Source organism: Anopheles gambiae, chromosome 2, assembly GCF_943734735.2.
Source record: "Anopheles gambiae chromosome 2, idAnoGambNW_F1_1, whole genome shotgun sequence".
Taxonomy (NCBI): domain Eukaryota; kingdom Metazoa; phylum Arthropoda; class Insecta; order Diptera; family Culicidae; genus Anopheles; species Anopheles gambiae.
Window position 1 is genome coordinate 92,775,666 of NC_064601.1, and position 16,051 is coordinate 92,791,716.

The 16,051-nt window shown below is 46.4% G+C and overlaps 2 protein-coding genes across 3 annotated transcripts in view; one reads left to right on the plus strand and one right to left on the minus strand.

The window, feature by feature from the left end:
• Positions 1 to 16,051, minus strand: part of LOC5666976 (uncharacterized) — a 56,362-nt gene that overhangs the window by 2,833 nt on the left and 37,478 nt on the right. The window lies entirely within an intron of this gene.
• Positions 243 to 9,448, plus strand: LOC1276608 (YTH domain-containing protein 1). Of its 2 annotated transcripts, none has more exons than XM_061645344.1 (4): positions 243 to 575; positions 943 to 3,807; positions 4,501 to 4,536; positions 4,609 to 9,448. In XM_061645344.1, the coding sequence occupies exon 2, from the start codon at positions 1,044 to 1,046 to the stop codon at positions 3,798 to 3,800; it is 2,757 nt and encodes a 918-aa protein (XP_061501328.1). In that variant the 5' UTR covers positions 243 to 575; positions 943 to 1,043; the 3' UTR covers positions 3,801 to 3,807; positions 4,501 to 4,536; positions 4,609 to 9,448. The 2 variants fall into 2 exon arrangements, with proteins under 2 accessions (XP_061501328.1, XP_061501329.1); XM_061645345.1 differs by having other exon boundaries at positions 4,501 to 4,525.

Genomic DNA, 16,051 nt, shown 5'->3' on the forward strand with positions numbered 1-16,051 from the left:
ACAGCTGATTTCGAACGGATTTGCTGCATGGGCATCGTTGCTGCATGGTTTCGAAGCCATTTTATAAAAAGAAAATAGGCGATAATTTGTGCAAATAAGATCGTGCAACTTACTTGCAGTTACTTAACTATAATATTTTAATTATTTTTGTGCGTTTATGATTAAATTACACACTTTTTTCACGATTCATGATTCGCAAACCCAGCACCGTTGTCCGAAACGTTTCTGCGAAAGTGTCAATCCACAAAAGCGCTACTTGGGCAAACGTTCTGTGCGAGTGAAATAGAGCAGACACAGAGCGATCGGGTGGTGGCGAAAATATTCTAAAATATTGCCGAAAAACAATGTTAAAATAAGTGTGTAGGTTTAACTAGGCTAAAGTGCGTACTGAAATTGCTAATGTGACTGTTTTCCGCCGTTGGTTATTGGCAAACCATTGGTCGTTCTATTCTGGGTACGACGAAACGCCTTCTTCCTCCGCACTGCAACACTTCCTCCGCTTCCTGTTCCACCTTTGCTAAACAGTTTGCAACGGAACAAGGGCAGGAACAGGAAACCAGCCACCCTACTCGCAGGTAATTGAGCAAAGATGCTGCTAAAAGTGGTGCAGCGGGCAAGGTTGTGTTTTTATTTTGTTTGTAAAGTTGCGTGAAAGTAAATGCAGTGGTAGAAAGGTGAAATTAATGTCGAATTTGCTGTTTTTGGGACGTTTTCTAAGGATCAAAGGCAATACCTTAGCCAACCAGTACGGCCGCCTTTGTTTGCTTTCTCTCGTAGAGAAGTGTGTTCTGAAATGTGCAAAATTATTAGTTCCCCCCTCGGCCACTTTTTGTTATTTTAGCTGGGTGTGTGAGGAAAAGTGAAAATCGCCAGAAAATTAACTTTATTTTCTTTCCTTTCATGTTCAATCAACACACCGACGCGACCGACGTGTGTTTGTAGTGGTGTGCGTGTGCTTCATCGTCGGAGAAACCGTTAGTGCGAGCGAGAGAGAGGGAGAGCGAGCGACAGCGCGTTTGCTGTTACACACCGAAAGAGTCAAGATGGCCGATCTGGACGCAGTGAATCTCGGATTAGACGAGACGGAGCGGGATATAGCGGAGGCGCTGGAAAACTCATACGACACCCGATCGGAAGCGTCCGGCGATGGGGATGCGGACGAGCCGGACGCGGACGAGGCCGACGGGTCGCATCCATCGATCAGCTCGGTTAGCTCGGCCGAATCCGACTCGGTCGGTACCGATCTAGAGGAGGAGAACAACGACGACGACGGCGACGGTGGGGCAAGCGGCAAAAAGAAAAAGGGCGACGCAAAACCCACCCCAAAACAGGAGAACGGTGCCGCAAAGGGAAAGGAAACGACAAAGAAAAAGACGAAGAAAGCTGCGGCGGATAAGACCGACGGCGACAATGCAAAGGAAGAGGAGGAGGAGGAGGATGATGACGACGACGATGAGGAGAATGATGCGAAGGAGGACGAGGAAGAGCTGGACGATCCCATGGAAGAGGACGATGATGATGACGACGACGAGGAGGAAGAGGACGATGACGAAGAGGAGGATGATGATGAGGAGGAGCAAGGGCGCCGTAGCAACAAGCGGACAAAGAAAACTAAAGCATCGTCGGCAAAGGGGGGAGCTGCAGGCAAGAAGAAAGTTGTCGCCAAAAAGGCGGCCGTTGCCAAGCAACCGCCCAAAAAGAAAGCTAAAACTGCGGCTACCACTACTGCTACCGCGGCCGAGAAGAAGGAAGGCGCTGAAAAGCCAACGGCTGCGGAGAAGAAGAAAAAGAAAGCGGCCACCGGTGCATCACAGGATGGGAAGAAGTCCGCCGGCAAGAAGAAGGAGGACAAGGAGTCCGCCGCTGGCGGTGCGAGCAATGGTCCCGAGGAGAAGGAAGATGCAGCCAACAACAGCACCAACAATGCGAACGACACAAGCACCAGCAGTAGCAGCAGCAGTAGCAGCAGCAGTAGTAGCAGCGAGGCCGGCAGCAAAAAGGACGGACGCAAGTCGCGCAGCCGTAGCCCGGCGTCCGGTGCGCCGGAAGCGAAGCGCAGCCGCACGAAGGCGGCCGGCAATGCGGCCGGCACGAAGAACACGGTCAAATCGTACGACTACGTGACGAAGATCAACTACCTGTTCCGGGAGGCGCGCTTCTTCCTGATCAAATCGAACAACCACGACAATGTGGCGCTGTCCAAGAGCAAGGGCGTCTGGTCGACGCTGCCGCCGAACGAGGCCAACCTCAACCAGGCGTTCCGCGAGAGCCGCAACGTGATACTGCTGTTCTCGGTGAAGGAGAGCGGCAAGTTTGCCGGGTTCGCGCGCATGGGCGCGGAGGCGCGGCGCGACCTGCCAGCCGTCGACTGGGTGCTGCCGCCGGGCATGTCGGCCAAGGCGCTGGGCGGCGTCATCAAGATAGACTGGGTGTGCAAGAAGGAGCTGCCGTTCACCAGCACCTCGCACCTGTACAACGCCTGGAACGACGACAAGCCGGTGAAGATCGGGCGGGACGGGCAGGAGATCGAGCCGAAGGTGGCGGAGGAGCTGTGCCGGCTGTTTACCGAGGACACCGGCATCGACATGACGCCGATACTGAAGAAATCGAAGGAAGCGTCCAAGCTGATGAAGGAAAAGGCGGCCTCGAAGTCGTTCCGCCGGCCGCCCAACTTTGGCCGGCCCACGTCGTCATCGTCGGGGCTGCGCAGCCGCAGCAGTGGTGGAAGTGGCGGCGGCGGCGGCAGCGGCGGTATTGGCCCGATACGGCGCGGTGGAAGACGCATGTACCCGGGCCCGAGGGGTGGAAGAGATGGCGGGGGTGGTGGTGGAGGCGGTGGCGGCGGCGGTAGTCGTTCCCATGGGGGAAGCTCCATGTTTGCACCGTACCGGAAAGACCGACATGGCGGCGGCGGAATGGGAGGAGGCAGCCGCCACGGAGGTCACGGAGGTGGTGGGATGGGCCCCCGCATGGGCATGGGCGGTGGGAGCGGCGGCGATGGAGGCGACCGTGGGGGCGGCGGTATGTCGCGGGCCGCTGCATTCGGGGCGATGCACCATCCGGCTCACCATCATCGTTGGGCGGATGGGTACAGCTCGACTGCGGCGGCCGAGGCGTACGTGGCCGACTACATGCGCAACATGCAGAACCAGCTGCCTCCGATGCCGTACGCGCCGCCGCCCGGGTTTCCCGCCATGCCGCTACCGTACGACAATATGCCACCGCCACCGCGGTACTACGATGGGCTGCCGATACCGGAGTACCAGCTGCCGCCCGGTTCCATCCCCGGCAGCGTGACCGGAGCCGGTGGCATGCCGCCTCCCCGTAGCCATGCGGCAACAGCGGCGGCCGCCGCCGCAATATACGACAAGCGTGCGTACGAGCAGATGGAGGAGTTCATGTGGAAGTCGGCCAACGGGATGGGCGCTGGCGGTGCTGGTGGCGCCGGTGGCGGCGGTAGCAGCGGTGGCAGCCAGGGAGGGCTAAGCAGCGCGGTCGGAGGGCTGGTGGGCGGCCTGGCGACGATGAAGGGACCGCCCCCGGTACTGCCCAGCCACGGTTACCATGTGCCGCCGCCCATGATACCGCCGATGCACCATCACCACATGCACCGGAAGAACGACCGTGGAGATGGCGGTGTGGGCAATTCGTCCGACCGTGGCGGACAGCAGCGGGGTGGAGATCGCGATCGGTCCAATCATCGCAGTGACCGTAACCAGCAACATCGCGGTGGTGGTGGTGGTGGCGGCGGTGGCGGTGGTGGTGGTAACCGTGGATACAACAATCGTGATAGACGATGATTCGAAGGTAATTTGCAGAATAGTTGACTTTACATTCTCTTTAACCTTATCGAGTGATAGGAAAATAGACATTTGCCACCAATGATCGTGGTGGGAGCTCGAAATCGAACCTACTCGATTCCAATTTAGTGTTCGGAATCAATTCCAGATCCGATTGCGATGCTGGTGCCGATTCCGGTGTTGTCTCCGGAGCCACTTCCGGAGTTGACTCTGGAGCTGATTCTGGAATCAGCTCCGGAATCAGAATCGGTTCCAGAATCGGAATTGACCTGGGAATCGCAATTTGCCCCGGTAACGGAATCAGGATTGACTCCAGAAATGGAATTAGCTCCGAAATGAGAATCAGTTCTTGCGATTCAAATGTCTATTCTTATGGAGATGCCGATACCGGTTCCGTTTCGAAGTCGATTTTGATTTCGGAGCCAAATCCGATTCCGGAACTGATTCAGATTCCGGATCCGATTCTGGAAACAATTCCGGAGCAGATTCCGGAAACAATTCCGGAGCCGATTTCGCAACAAATTTCGGAGCCGATACCAATTCCAGAGCTGATTCCGGAATCGAAACTTTGGAGCTAGCCGGAATCGATTCCGTCAAAAACTTCATTTTTCCCATCAATAATCGTAACGCAACACTAACGATTCTTCCCTTCTCCTCCTTGCATGATGCCGCGTGGATACATCGCCTGTAACGCAAACAGCTTCACCGTCCTACCAGTATTCCCCGTACGATCAGCGTTAGTATATTAGGACGGCGGAGGCTTTGAGTCGACCAAACTATACCACCTGCTTTCCCTTTTCGCCAACAGATGATGGTGGTGCATCGTACTAATGCACCTTCCTTGCAAAGCATTCATCACTCTACGCCGCCGGAGGCTTTGACGTCACCCCACCCCCCTCCGATCTTCGTGTGCAATAACGTGTCTGTGTGTGTGTGTGTGTATGTTTGTGTATGATGGTGTCCCTGCTGATATTTCAGGACCGCATCCACAACACCGCAACAACTCCATTTTGCAGCCCAACAGTTTCCCTATCTCTCTGTCTGAATGACCTCTCCCGTTGATCAATGCGCGAATCAATGAAGCGTTCAGACCGAGGGGTAGGAATTTCCACATCGCCGTCACAGCAGCATTCATCTCACCGGAAGAAAACCTATCGCGTGTTGCTATGGACAACAGAACGTGCGAGCAGCAGCAGCAGCAGCGGGCAATCAAGTTGTCTGGATTTGCCATCTTTGCAGTCTTCAAGCTCCAACCACACACCGTACGGAACGCGGTGAACGGATGCTGTGTTGCGTTACGGACCGGCACATTCCTCGTATCTCGAGGAAGGTGTTAGTCCCGCCAACGCCATCGGCCGCAGCATCAGCAGCAGCAACAGTGTGAGCACAGAAGTGCATCGATTCGGTTCGGTGCAATGAAGTTGGCGTTGGCGTCTACTGCGGTTGTGCGCGAGTGCGATTTACGAAAAAGCGAAAAGAAAGAGTGCGGTCGAGTGCATTTTTGTTTTGTTCTTCTTAAGTTCTGTGAAGATCATGGCGTGTCGCGGTATGTTACGGTTCCGGTGTTTTCGAAGTGTGAGTTCAAAGTGTGATATGCGAGGGGCGTCCTGGCATTTGCGGCGAAAAGTTTTGCTGTAGGCTCAGATCTCAGAGGCATAAGAAACCAAGAAAATGTGGAGGGGGCGGTAGCGGCGAGTTTCAGTTTTTTTGCATACAGCGCCAATGCGTGATGCGCAAGGAATTTGTAGATTAGGGCGAACAAAGGGAAAGTGAATGCATAATGCATAATAACGGTGTGGCTAGAGGCTGGGGCGCGTGTATGTGAATATAGTAGGGGGGAAAGCGTTCTATTATGCGGACTAGTATATATTTTAATATTACAAAAATCTACAAACAGCGAAAAAGAGCGAAAAACAACAACACACAGGCAACAACGGCGGTGCTAAATCGTAGGGATTGGAAAGGTAGTTTCCAACAAGGAAAAGAAGGGGGAGCTTCTCCTTTAATTTGCTCTTGCGATACATATAGCAGGCGAATGAACTCTGTTTTTTTTTGCGGCAATCCCGGAAGCAAAACAGCAAATCCTACTACTGAACATCCGCATAAATAAGCTGAAAAACAAAACCGCAAAACAGCAAAACAGTGAATATGTACATCGCGGCGATATAATTATGCATTAGATAAGTATGAGCTAAGCATTAGTTTTTTTTACGATCGACCGATCGCAACCGTCATGAAGCGATCCACATTTAATTTAAACGACACTAAAAAAGGACGATCCGAGAGCGAGAGTGTCTATGTGTGTGTGTGTGTGTGTGTGTGTGTGTGTGGTTGTGTTTATGTTTTCGACGATCGCTCATAAAAAAATGGTTAGAATGCTAAGAAGTTTGGTGGTGCAATAAGAGAAAATCCTTAAGCACAGACGGTCGTGAATATCGCGCACCGCAATTCTAGGACAGGCAAACAACAAAACAAATTTGCGTGCGCATAAGTGTTTTTTACTAGTTTTTTTTTTTTTAATCCAAAGTGTTTGCGTGTTTATGAAAATCATTTCGAACTTTCGGATAATCGTCCGACCCCGTTTGCGATGGAAATAAATTATTAAATAGGCATAACGCATATGCATCCGGTAGCATGTTAGGCACGAAAAACACAACTATAAAACCAAGCACACACAACATAAGAACACACAAACACACGAAAGCTGAAGTCTATTGCGATAAAATAGGAAAGATAGAGAGAGAAAAAGGAAGAACGCTCTGCCGCTACAATCTCAGCCACTCTTTATAATAGGAAGTTACTTACAGATAAGCAACACTAGAGCGTTTGATGGAAAAGAAAAACACACCCGATATCATCGCCCACAAACAAGCTTACCCAGGACGAATGTGTAAGGCTCTGTCACACGATAGCCAGCAGCAAACATGCAGACGCAATACGACAAGGGGCGACAAATGATCCCTTGCGCGTGGCTAGTAGGAATCTATGAACATTTTTACGCTAGTGAACCACCACCCTCTCCATCTACCCGCAATTACACACTGTCTTTAAGTCGTTCGGCAGCAAAATGCTACTACAACCTACACGCAGTATAAATGTATTCAATAAAGTTACAACCACAAATCTAATAACCAATCCCCCCCGTACCGCAACCACCAATAATAATGGACCTTCTTGTTGCCTGTTTGCGCCACAAACGGAAGCGCGCACGTGCTACCATTGAGTGTCTGAAACGAAAATAAAGAGTGGTTCGATCGAAATGGACTTGTGCTTTGCAGCGCGAAGCACATAGCGGGGGATCGGGGGCTCCGTCGGAAGTAGGAAGATCTCCAGTGTGCGTGAATATTGTGGCCAGTGCTTCGTGGAGTGCGTGTGTGTAGATAGATGTGTGGCATACGATCGCCAAAATCCTCTCGCAGAGAAAGAGAGGGTACGTGGGGACACTCTTGCACATCAATCCCAAAAATGTGTCTTCGCCGCGGGAATAGTGTGTACGAGTGATAAAGATTGGGGTGGGGCGTACTATTGAGCGAGTTATAAAAACGGGGGAATTGTGGGCGATCATGAAAAATCAAGAACTGTTCAAGCGGCTCTCCCACCTGGGACATATCCTTTTGCGAAGGATTACTCAACGCTTTGGTCATGATCATCATCAGCCGCCGCCACCACGAGTGTGTGTGTGTGTTGCTGCCGGCACTCGCCAGTGTATTCGTCCATATTTACCTTAAAGTGCAATGAAACGAAGAGATCTGTTCGATCACTAACCTGTGATGATTGTTGTGCGCGTATAACGAACGATCGACCCCTGCCCCCGACAGCAACATTGCTTAGCCTGCTTTGTCCGGGGGGTCCTGATCGTTGTTTGGTGCATGGTGTGTGTGTGTGTAATCGACGAGCTTATTTTTCATACCCATGAACTTCCCGTCCACATGCACACGGCGTAAGATATACAAAAAGAAATAGAGCGAATGACCGATGGAGAAGGGGATTGGGATTGAAGTGTGTGTGTTTTCGAAATCCATCCATCGGTGGGGGAAACAATGTGTTCAAATCATCCATAATGGCTCGTGAAAATGGTGGCATTTAAGAAAAAAGGACCCTTTACTTCTAAAAAGGACTACCAAATATATCCATGCCTGACAGAGGAGTCCTACGATTTAAGGTTCGGGTTATGAGCAAACAGAAGTGCAACCTTTTTTACATGTATCCCCTGTATGGTGGAGGAAATACAGGGGGTGAGTTTTTGTGAGCGAACGTAGCATAGTGAAGGCGGTCTCCCCGGCGCGCACACGTGTCTGTGAGAAAGCATGAATTAAGAGACTTTACTTTTAACTGGCTGCAAAACCAGCATTTCTCATGTAGTACGCGTGTGTCGTCTGCCAGTGTCTCGAATGATAGATTCTATGAATCTCACATCCTACTGGATCGACAAATAGTGCAGAGTTTACTACAACTTCCACTACTACTATTGTGTCTCTCCCGCACCCATTACACTTTCTGTGAAAGTGCGTATCATCAGTATCAGCAGCCTGTGCAGTTGCGTAGTGCGCAATCGTTGGTTGCATGCCAAACGGCACGAAGAAGGAAGAACGCTGGTCCGCGAATCTCATCGGGAAAGCATTGTTTTGCTCTCACCTGTACTTTGCAAACCTTGCGCGCGTGGTGTGTTTGATTAGTATTCCTCCCCTTTCAGCGTGGAGCGGGAGTGAAGCTGATCGCATCCAACGATGGAGAACGTCGCGTTTTACCACCGGGAATACCTACGCCCAGCAAGGTATACATCCGCGGATGTACGTGCTTTGGAAAGTCGACCGATGTGCACATACAACGACGTGCAAACCCAGCCGTGCATCCTACGGATGCATCTAATAGACTGACGGCGTAATTCTGCAGCGCAAGAAAAAATCTTTCTCTACCGGATCTACCGGATAATCCATGGCTGTGTGGAAGATGGCCCCTAATTATCAAAAAAAAAAAAAAACTACAACAAAATTTCCTTAAAAAAATGTGGGTTTTTCTAGTGAGGGAAAGCTCTAGAGCGAAAAGAACAAAAACTTTTGGGTACGGAGTCTAGGATACGTTTACAGTCCTTTTGATGATAAAATCTAAATTCTTCTTTTGCTAAACGATTTTACTTAATGTGAGGTAAACGATCCCGGTTTGTTGTGCGGGACTTTGCATTTGTGCTTTGCATTTGTGCCTATACTTTACTAGATGTGACTTTTAAATTTTAAAACATACATGGACAAGGTGGGAATTACCTCTTGCGTCCAGGATATATTTTATAAATCAGATACAGAGAGAGAAAGAGAAAGATACAGTTTATTGTGAAAATCTCGTTTTAGAGGAGTCGTATTTTAGTTCCTTATTTGCAACACCAAATCATATCAAAGATTGTTGAGTGAAAAGTATTTAAAAATTGATACTATTTATGGATACTGTCCTATTTATGGATAAATTTTAGCCGAGTACAAGTTGCCGAAACGCGTGAAGTAGCAAATCGTTAGCAAAGTAGTTGTGCAAAACTGTGTCTATGAATGGTTAACGTTTCCTTGACGGCTGATTTAGATGTACACCGATTGATGTTACTAGACTTCCTGATACCCAAGACAAATATTTATTAGATATACATGCATACATTAACGTGATTTCGTCGCCGCTTTGATTGATTGTTTACTTGTTTTCATCTGGTTTAGTGAGTTTTTGATTTTTTGTTTTCGGTAATTGCTCTTCCACTTTGGCACTACAACCCCGTAGTTGGTCTAGAGGGGTCTACTTTGTCCCTATTTGTTTTAGAGATCTGGCATTTCCGTGACTCATTTTTACCCACGGCCCGGATATTCAGTTCTAGGGGGATGGCGGTCCTGATAGTAATCGACCCACGTCCGGCCTACACATGATTGGTCAAAGTATTCAGGAATCGGAATTTTATAACTCAAACTTTGGCTTAGAACTTTAAATTTCAGAAGACAATAATTTATCGTGTAAAAATTTAATGTGCATTTGTTAATTAGTATATGCGCAACGATCGTCAACTTTGTTTTGCTTCATTTTATCTTAAATTTGCTCAATTAAAACTCATCTTGTCAAGCTCAAGCTTGTCGATCGATATAGAGTTCAATCTTTTCTGAGGTATTCCCAAATTGTGATCTAGGAGAATCTTCATTGCTAAAGTTCTGCGTCAGGTTCAGGACAGGTGCTATTTCTATCGCAGACTGAATTGATATAAAATACTGGTTGTTTGTCAGACTAAGCACTTCCCACATACGCTGCAACATTGTGCAAGCTGATCAAACTAGATAAACATACCATTGTATCATTCGCAAAAAAGATGCTCCGAAGGATTTATGGTAGATGTATGTGTAGAACCTTCAGTAAGAAATCGATACAGCAGGCTATATATACTATAAACGATCAAGCTTTATGAGCTGCTAAAGAGAGTAACATAGGCAAATTCCCCATAGTGGTACTCGAGAGGAAGATGCTCTGAATGATTTATGGATGCTACACAAAGAAATTGGGACAGCGTTGAGCATTATAAATTGCTGTATTATATAGCCTTATTAGCCTGAAGGTACTCTTATAAGGATTGCCAACGATATACGGGCCTCTGATTATTCTTTTACCACATATCAGGATTCCTTGATACTTGATCTGTCTGAAGGAAGTAATGTATAAAACATGGTGGTTATAAACTAACTCTTGATGCATTGTTTCATATAACCACCTATCTCAATGAGTTTTTCGTCCAATTGGCATTTAGATCGCTTTTAGATCTACTACATGCCAGATGGCTAAGTCATGACCATTATTTCATTTGGGTAGAAAGATAAAACTTGTTTGACATAATATTGAGTTGGGTTAGAAATAGGATTGAGAAAATTGGTATTTATTGAGAAACGTTAACGTTGGTTTGATTAAAGAAACTGAGCGTTGATTACTGCTCTATATTATTCGTTCATTCGAGTACTTGCTTAGCTGCGTATCTACCTTTTTTAATATTAAGGGGCTTTAATACAGTCGAATTGGAGTCAATTCGTCGATGCTCCTTTATTTAATAGATGTCAACGCACTGACTTGTTTGGTTCGTAAATATTCTTTCGGTTCAGATTGGCATTAAAAACAGCAATCTGTCCTAAAGATTAATACAGTTTAAAGAGATAGAGGGAAGGGAACACGAGCAGTTGGGTGAGAAAGTTGATATTTTTTAGCATCTCATGTAGCGTTGCTAAAGTGTCGATGTTCCTGATCAATGGGCTTATTATGTTTTCTAGTAATCGGTTGATGCTCATATCCAGTCTATTCTGGCATGGGGTTTGGTGTGTTCTCTTTGAAGGCTTGACCTAGTGTGGATATATTGTGTTCAGTTGTGTATTGAACGATTATATTTTGATAACACAGGTGTATTCTAAAAAGAGAATGTAGCTAATCAAACGGGGTTTGAAATTGATAGCAACACTGGTAAAAGAAGCAAAGTCGTTACCAACATTCAAATCTGAAAAGCTATCGGCGGGAACTCATTACAGAAGTTCTTCTTATCGAAATCGACGAAGGCAAGATAAATGACCACAGTGGGGTAAACTTGTTTTGAAAGAATTTGAAAGAAATCTAATAGTATATTAAATGAAATATAACAGGTAAGGTAATATAACAGGTACATATACATAATTAATTGAAAATATTTAACATACAATTAATTTTCATTCGCAGTATAGAAATAACTGAATTGAATAGATTTAATAGGACTTCTCTACAAACATTACGGCTAATACACCACCCAATATATTTAATCATCTTTCAGTAACATGGAAATAATGTTTATTTTATTAAATATTATTCATGCCAATCGTAAGTTCATTTATTCTCATTTATGCCAATGGGTTTCGTATTAGACTCCCACAAGAAGGGAGACAGGTTGGACTGCAACAACTACAGGGGTATTACGGTGTTGAATACCGCCTATAAAATATTCTCCCTGATCCTTCAGGACCGTCTTGTCCCGCACGTCGAAGAGATAGTCGGAAACTATCAAAAAGGATTCCGAAACGGAAAATCAACCACTGATCGGATTTTCACTATGCGGCAGATCTATGAGAAGATGGCTGAGTACAGACACAACAGATACCATCTCTTCATTGACTTCAAAGCCACATATGATAGCATAGCCAGGGTAAAACTGTATGACGCTATGAGCTCTTTAGGAATGAGGCTAGTTAGAATGACTATGAACAACGTCACTTGCCAGACGAGGGTGGATGGAAAACTCTCAGGACCTGTTGCTATCACCAAGGGTCTGCGCCAGGGCACGGGCTTGCCTGTCTCCTATTCAACCTGGCGCTAGAAAGGGCCATCCGCAACTCGAGGGTGGAGACTACGGGAACCATCTTCTGTAAGTCAACCCAGATCCTGGCATACGTTGATGATATATGCATCATTGGTCTGCAGCTCTCCTATGTAGCAGAAGCCTACCAACGGATCGAGCAGGCGGCAGAGGCAATTTGCAGATAAACGAGGCAAAGACCAAACTGATGGTGGCAACATCAGCGGGCCTACCAATAAATAATCAAAATCTACGTAGGCGTGACGTACAGATAGGTGAACGCACTTTTGAAGTCGTCGCATAATTCACCTATCTGGGGTCAAAGGTCAGCAACGACAACAGCATGGAAGCTGAATTGCGCGCAAGGATGCTGGCTATCAACCGGTCATTCTACAGCCTGAAAAATCAGTTCACCTCAGAGAACCTGTAGCGACGGACGAAGCTGGGACTATATAGTACCTATATAGTACCGGTACTCACATATGCCTCTGAGACATGGACACTGTCCAAATCTGACGGAACCCTCTTAGCCGCGTTCGAGAGGAAGATGCTTAGAAGGATACTTGGCCCCGTATGTGTGGAAGGACAATGGAGGAGCCGCTATAATGACGAGTTGTACGAGATGTGCGGCGACCTCACTGTCGTACAGCATATCAAGCTCGCAGGCTCGGTGGGTTAGCCATGTTATATGCATGGAAACGGACGACCCAGCTCGTAAAGTATTTTTGGGCCCTCCACAAGGACAGAGGTCACGTGGTAGGCCCAAATTGAGGTGGCAGGATGGCGTGGAGGCGTCCGGCATTAAGGCCGCGATAACGGGCTGGCAAACGAAGGAGCGAGACCGTGAGCGGTTTCGGACACTCCTGAGGCAGGCCAAGACCGCAAAGTGGTTGTAGCGCGGGATAAGTAAGTACAGTAGAGCGTCGATTATCCGGGCAGCTCGGGACCGGACGGTTGCCGGTTAATCGATTTGCACGGATAATGGTCCAAGAAATGTCAAACGCATATAAAACATGTTAAATTCACTAGTGTAATATCCTGGAGATTTGACCCCTGATAAGACCATAGTGCTCAATATGCCGGATATATGACCATCACCGTGACAACTGTGCGATAAGAGAAATGTCAAAATAAAGATCATTCGTTTACGGATCGTTGTACTGACAACACCTTCAGCCTTCTGTTAATTCTTCTGCCTTGCGATTTTGTGCCTTTGTTATAACTTGAACGTTTAATTCAAATTGGTAAAATTCGAGGTTTTACACTAGTTTTATTATTAATTCACCCATAATCAATCGATTAATCGTTAGTAGAATTTTTTTTATTCAATAACTGTTGGTGTTACAACTGTTCATGAACAAAAATGAATTTCGAAAATACCCCTAGACACTAAAGAGCTGCACAAGAAACTGGTTACCCAATTGACTATCGCTGCAAACATTCGCCGTACGTATGAACAGCTGTCAGATTTATGCGCAAGGTTAAGCCGCCCGCCGGTTAATCAGTCCCCGGATAATCGACGTTCTACTGTAAGTAAGTAATCAGTCACAGATTACCTAGCCAATTATAGACTGGCATGGGCTGACAACGATTTACTGTGCCAAATATTATTATTATTATTAATAATAATAATAATATTATCGTCGTACCTACAAATGACGAGAATCGTAAAATTTTAAGGGGCAAATAATCATAGGCCGGATTTGTGATACAATCGTCAATTATACGATTTAACAACATGCCCGTCATGGGTTCAATTCTCGAATAGACCTTGCGACGTAGTACTGATTATCCTGCTATGGGTAATCAACAAGTCACTGAAAGCCAAGCCCATTAGTGATGCAGTCAGGCCATGACCGACAACGGTTGTTATGCTAAATAAGAAGAAGAAACAATCATAGCAGTTTGTTCTCCCAGTAGCGCTTCATTGAAATTGTGACTATTACAGGGTTATCCAATCAGTTTCGCATGTAAATGTTGTTATTCACCGCGTGCAAGAAGTTAATCCACATAAATCTGACTTTATTTCCATCACAATAATTTTTAATTTCTCCAGCATGATTTTCAACACGACTCATGCTGGATGGAGTTTGACAGTTCTTTGTTATGGGTTGAAAACCATGTGTTTAAATAGAAATTTCATTTTGAAATTTCAATGTGATTGATGATTTCATGATTTCATTTCATTTCACATCTTGGATGTGGTAAATAATTATTTGCAAATTCAAAAGTGGATTAGAAAACCCTGCATCAACAGATGGCAAAATCTTCCTTTTTCAATATTATAAAACGTATACGTTTAAATACCGTTAAACGGCAGCCATTAAGATTCCATTCAGATGGAAACCTTTTGTACAAACTGTTGTGTCGCTTACACTTTTACTCTTTATTTCCTTTATTCGTACAATTACATTTATTTGCTCACACTACCAGCAACGTCCGTACTCCATCAAGGTTCGTAGGAGAGAGCCTCGAACTCTCATCTCCTTGCACCCACGTACCTACGATCGAGCCCCGAGTGGCACTCACCACTTCGTCCCCAGGGGTCGGCAACCTATATTATCGTATACAACATCTCCCCCACTAATACCGGCGGCTTGGCTCATTCCACCTTACATTGAACGACTCGCGTTTTGTTCCCTATTCATTGTTGATTTATACACACACATTCACGATATAACAATTAATATCTCCTGGGTGACCCGCACCATGAACTATTTCATCAAATTTATCTAATTACATCACTTTTTTTTTTGCTGTAAAAATTGTACAATTGGCTAACCGAAGCCTTCTCTACTTCTTCTTCTGTTTTTTTTCCGTATGGTAAATATTTTCCTTCATTGATGATATTATCGAATATCAGCAGCAGTATCCACCATCTTCCTCACAGGCTCGCCATTTAATATCACATTCACGTGACCTTTGCCTTTACCGTTTACCATATACACTGTTTCAATTATAATCATTATAATTATCCTCTTCATATTGCATCCTGGATTTCCTATAGCGCTCTGCAGAGTTGCAGAATCCTTCCTTGTGACCATATCTGCTACATTCGTTACATCGGTAACTTTTATAATGGCACTTTCGGGCATAATGCTCCTCACCACAAAGCCAACACTTCGGTGCTGCTCTATTAGAATATCCTTCCTGTCTTTCCTCATGGCTCTCCCTCCCTCGCTTTGGACTGGGTCTCTCAAACTTCCCGTCATTCACGACGTTTACCTCTTTGCTCTCACTCTCAATCATCTCAGTGTCTTTTTTCAGTGTTACCATCTTTTGGCACATCTCTACTAACTGCGTTAGCGTGGTTACTTCACTATCCTCTATCCTACTCAGCAACCGCAACCTGATATCAGCGTTTCTGTCGTCCTTTAACCCACACACAAACAGAAAACACTTCAACTGTTCCTCTGTAAGCCCTGCGAGCTCTGCTTCCACTACACTCTTATTAACACGGCAACCGAACGTCACGTAATCCTCCAGTCCACTTTTTTGTAACTGCAAACACTTAAATCGCTTGCTGACCTCTGACTCACGAGAGCCAAACAGCGATTTTAACGTACTTACAGTTTCCGTAAAATTGAAATCTTTCGGCTAACGCGGCAGTACACAGCTCGTGTACCGCTCATGTTCTGCTTGCCCCCAGCTTCCTCAGCAGCAGCCGCACCTTCGCGTCATCCTCTAGCTTACTTGCATCCTTCTCGAACAGATCCTCATAACGCGAGAACCATCCGGCGAACGTCGTACTCTCCGGATCGAAGTGAAAATCTTTCACCTGGCCCGCCAGCACATCACTAAGCTGCTCTGACCCATTCACGGGCTGCTTAAGTTGCGCTGTCTGCCAAATCTCGCCTATCAGCTTTTCCTGCTGCTTCATGAAATTCTGTTGCTGCTCCAGCATCATCGTGTGCTGTTGGCGAAACAGCTC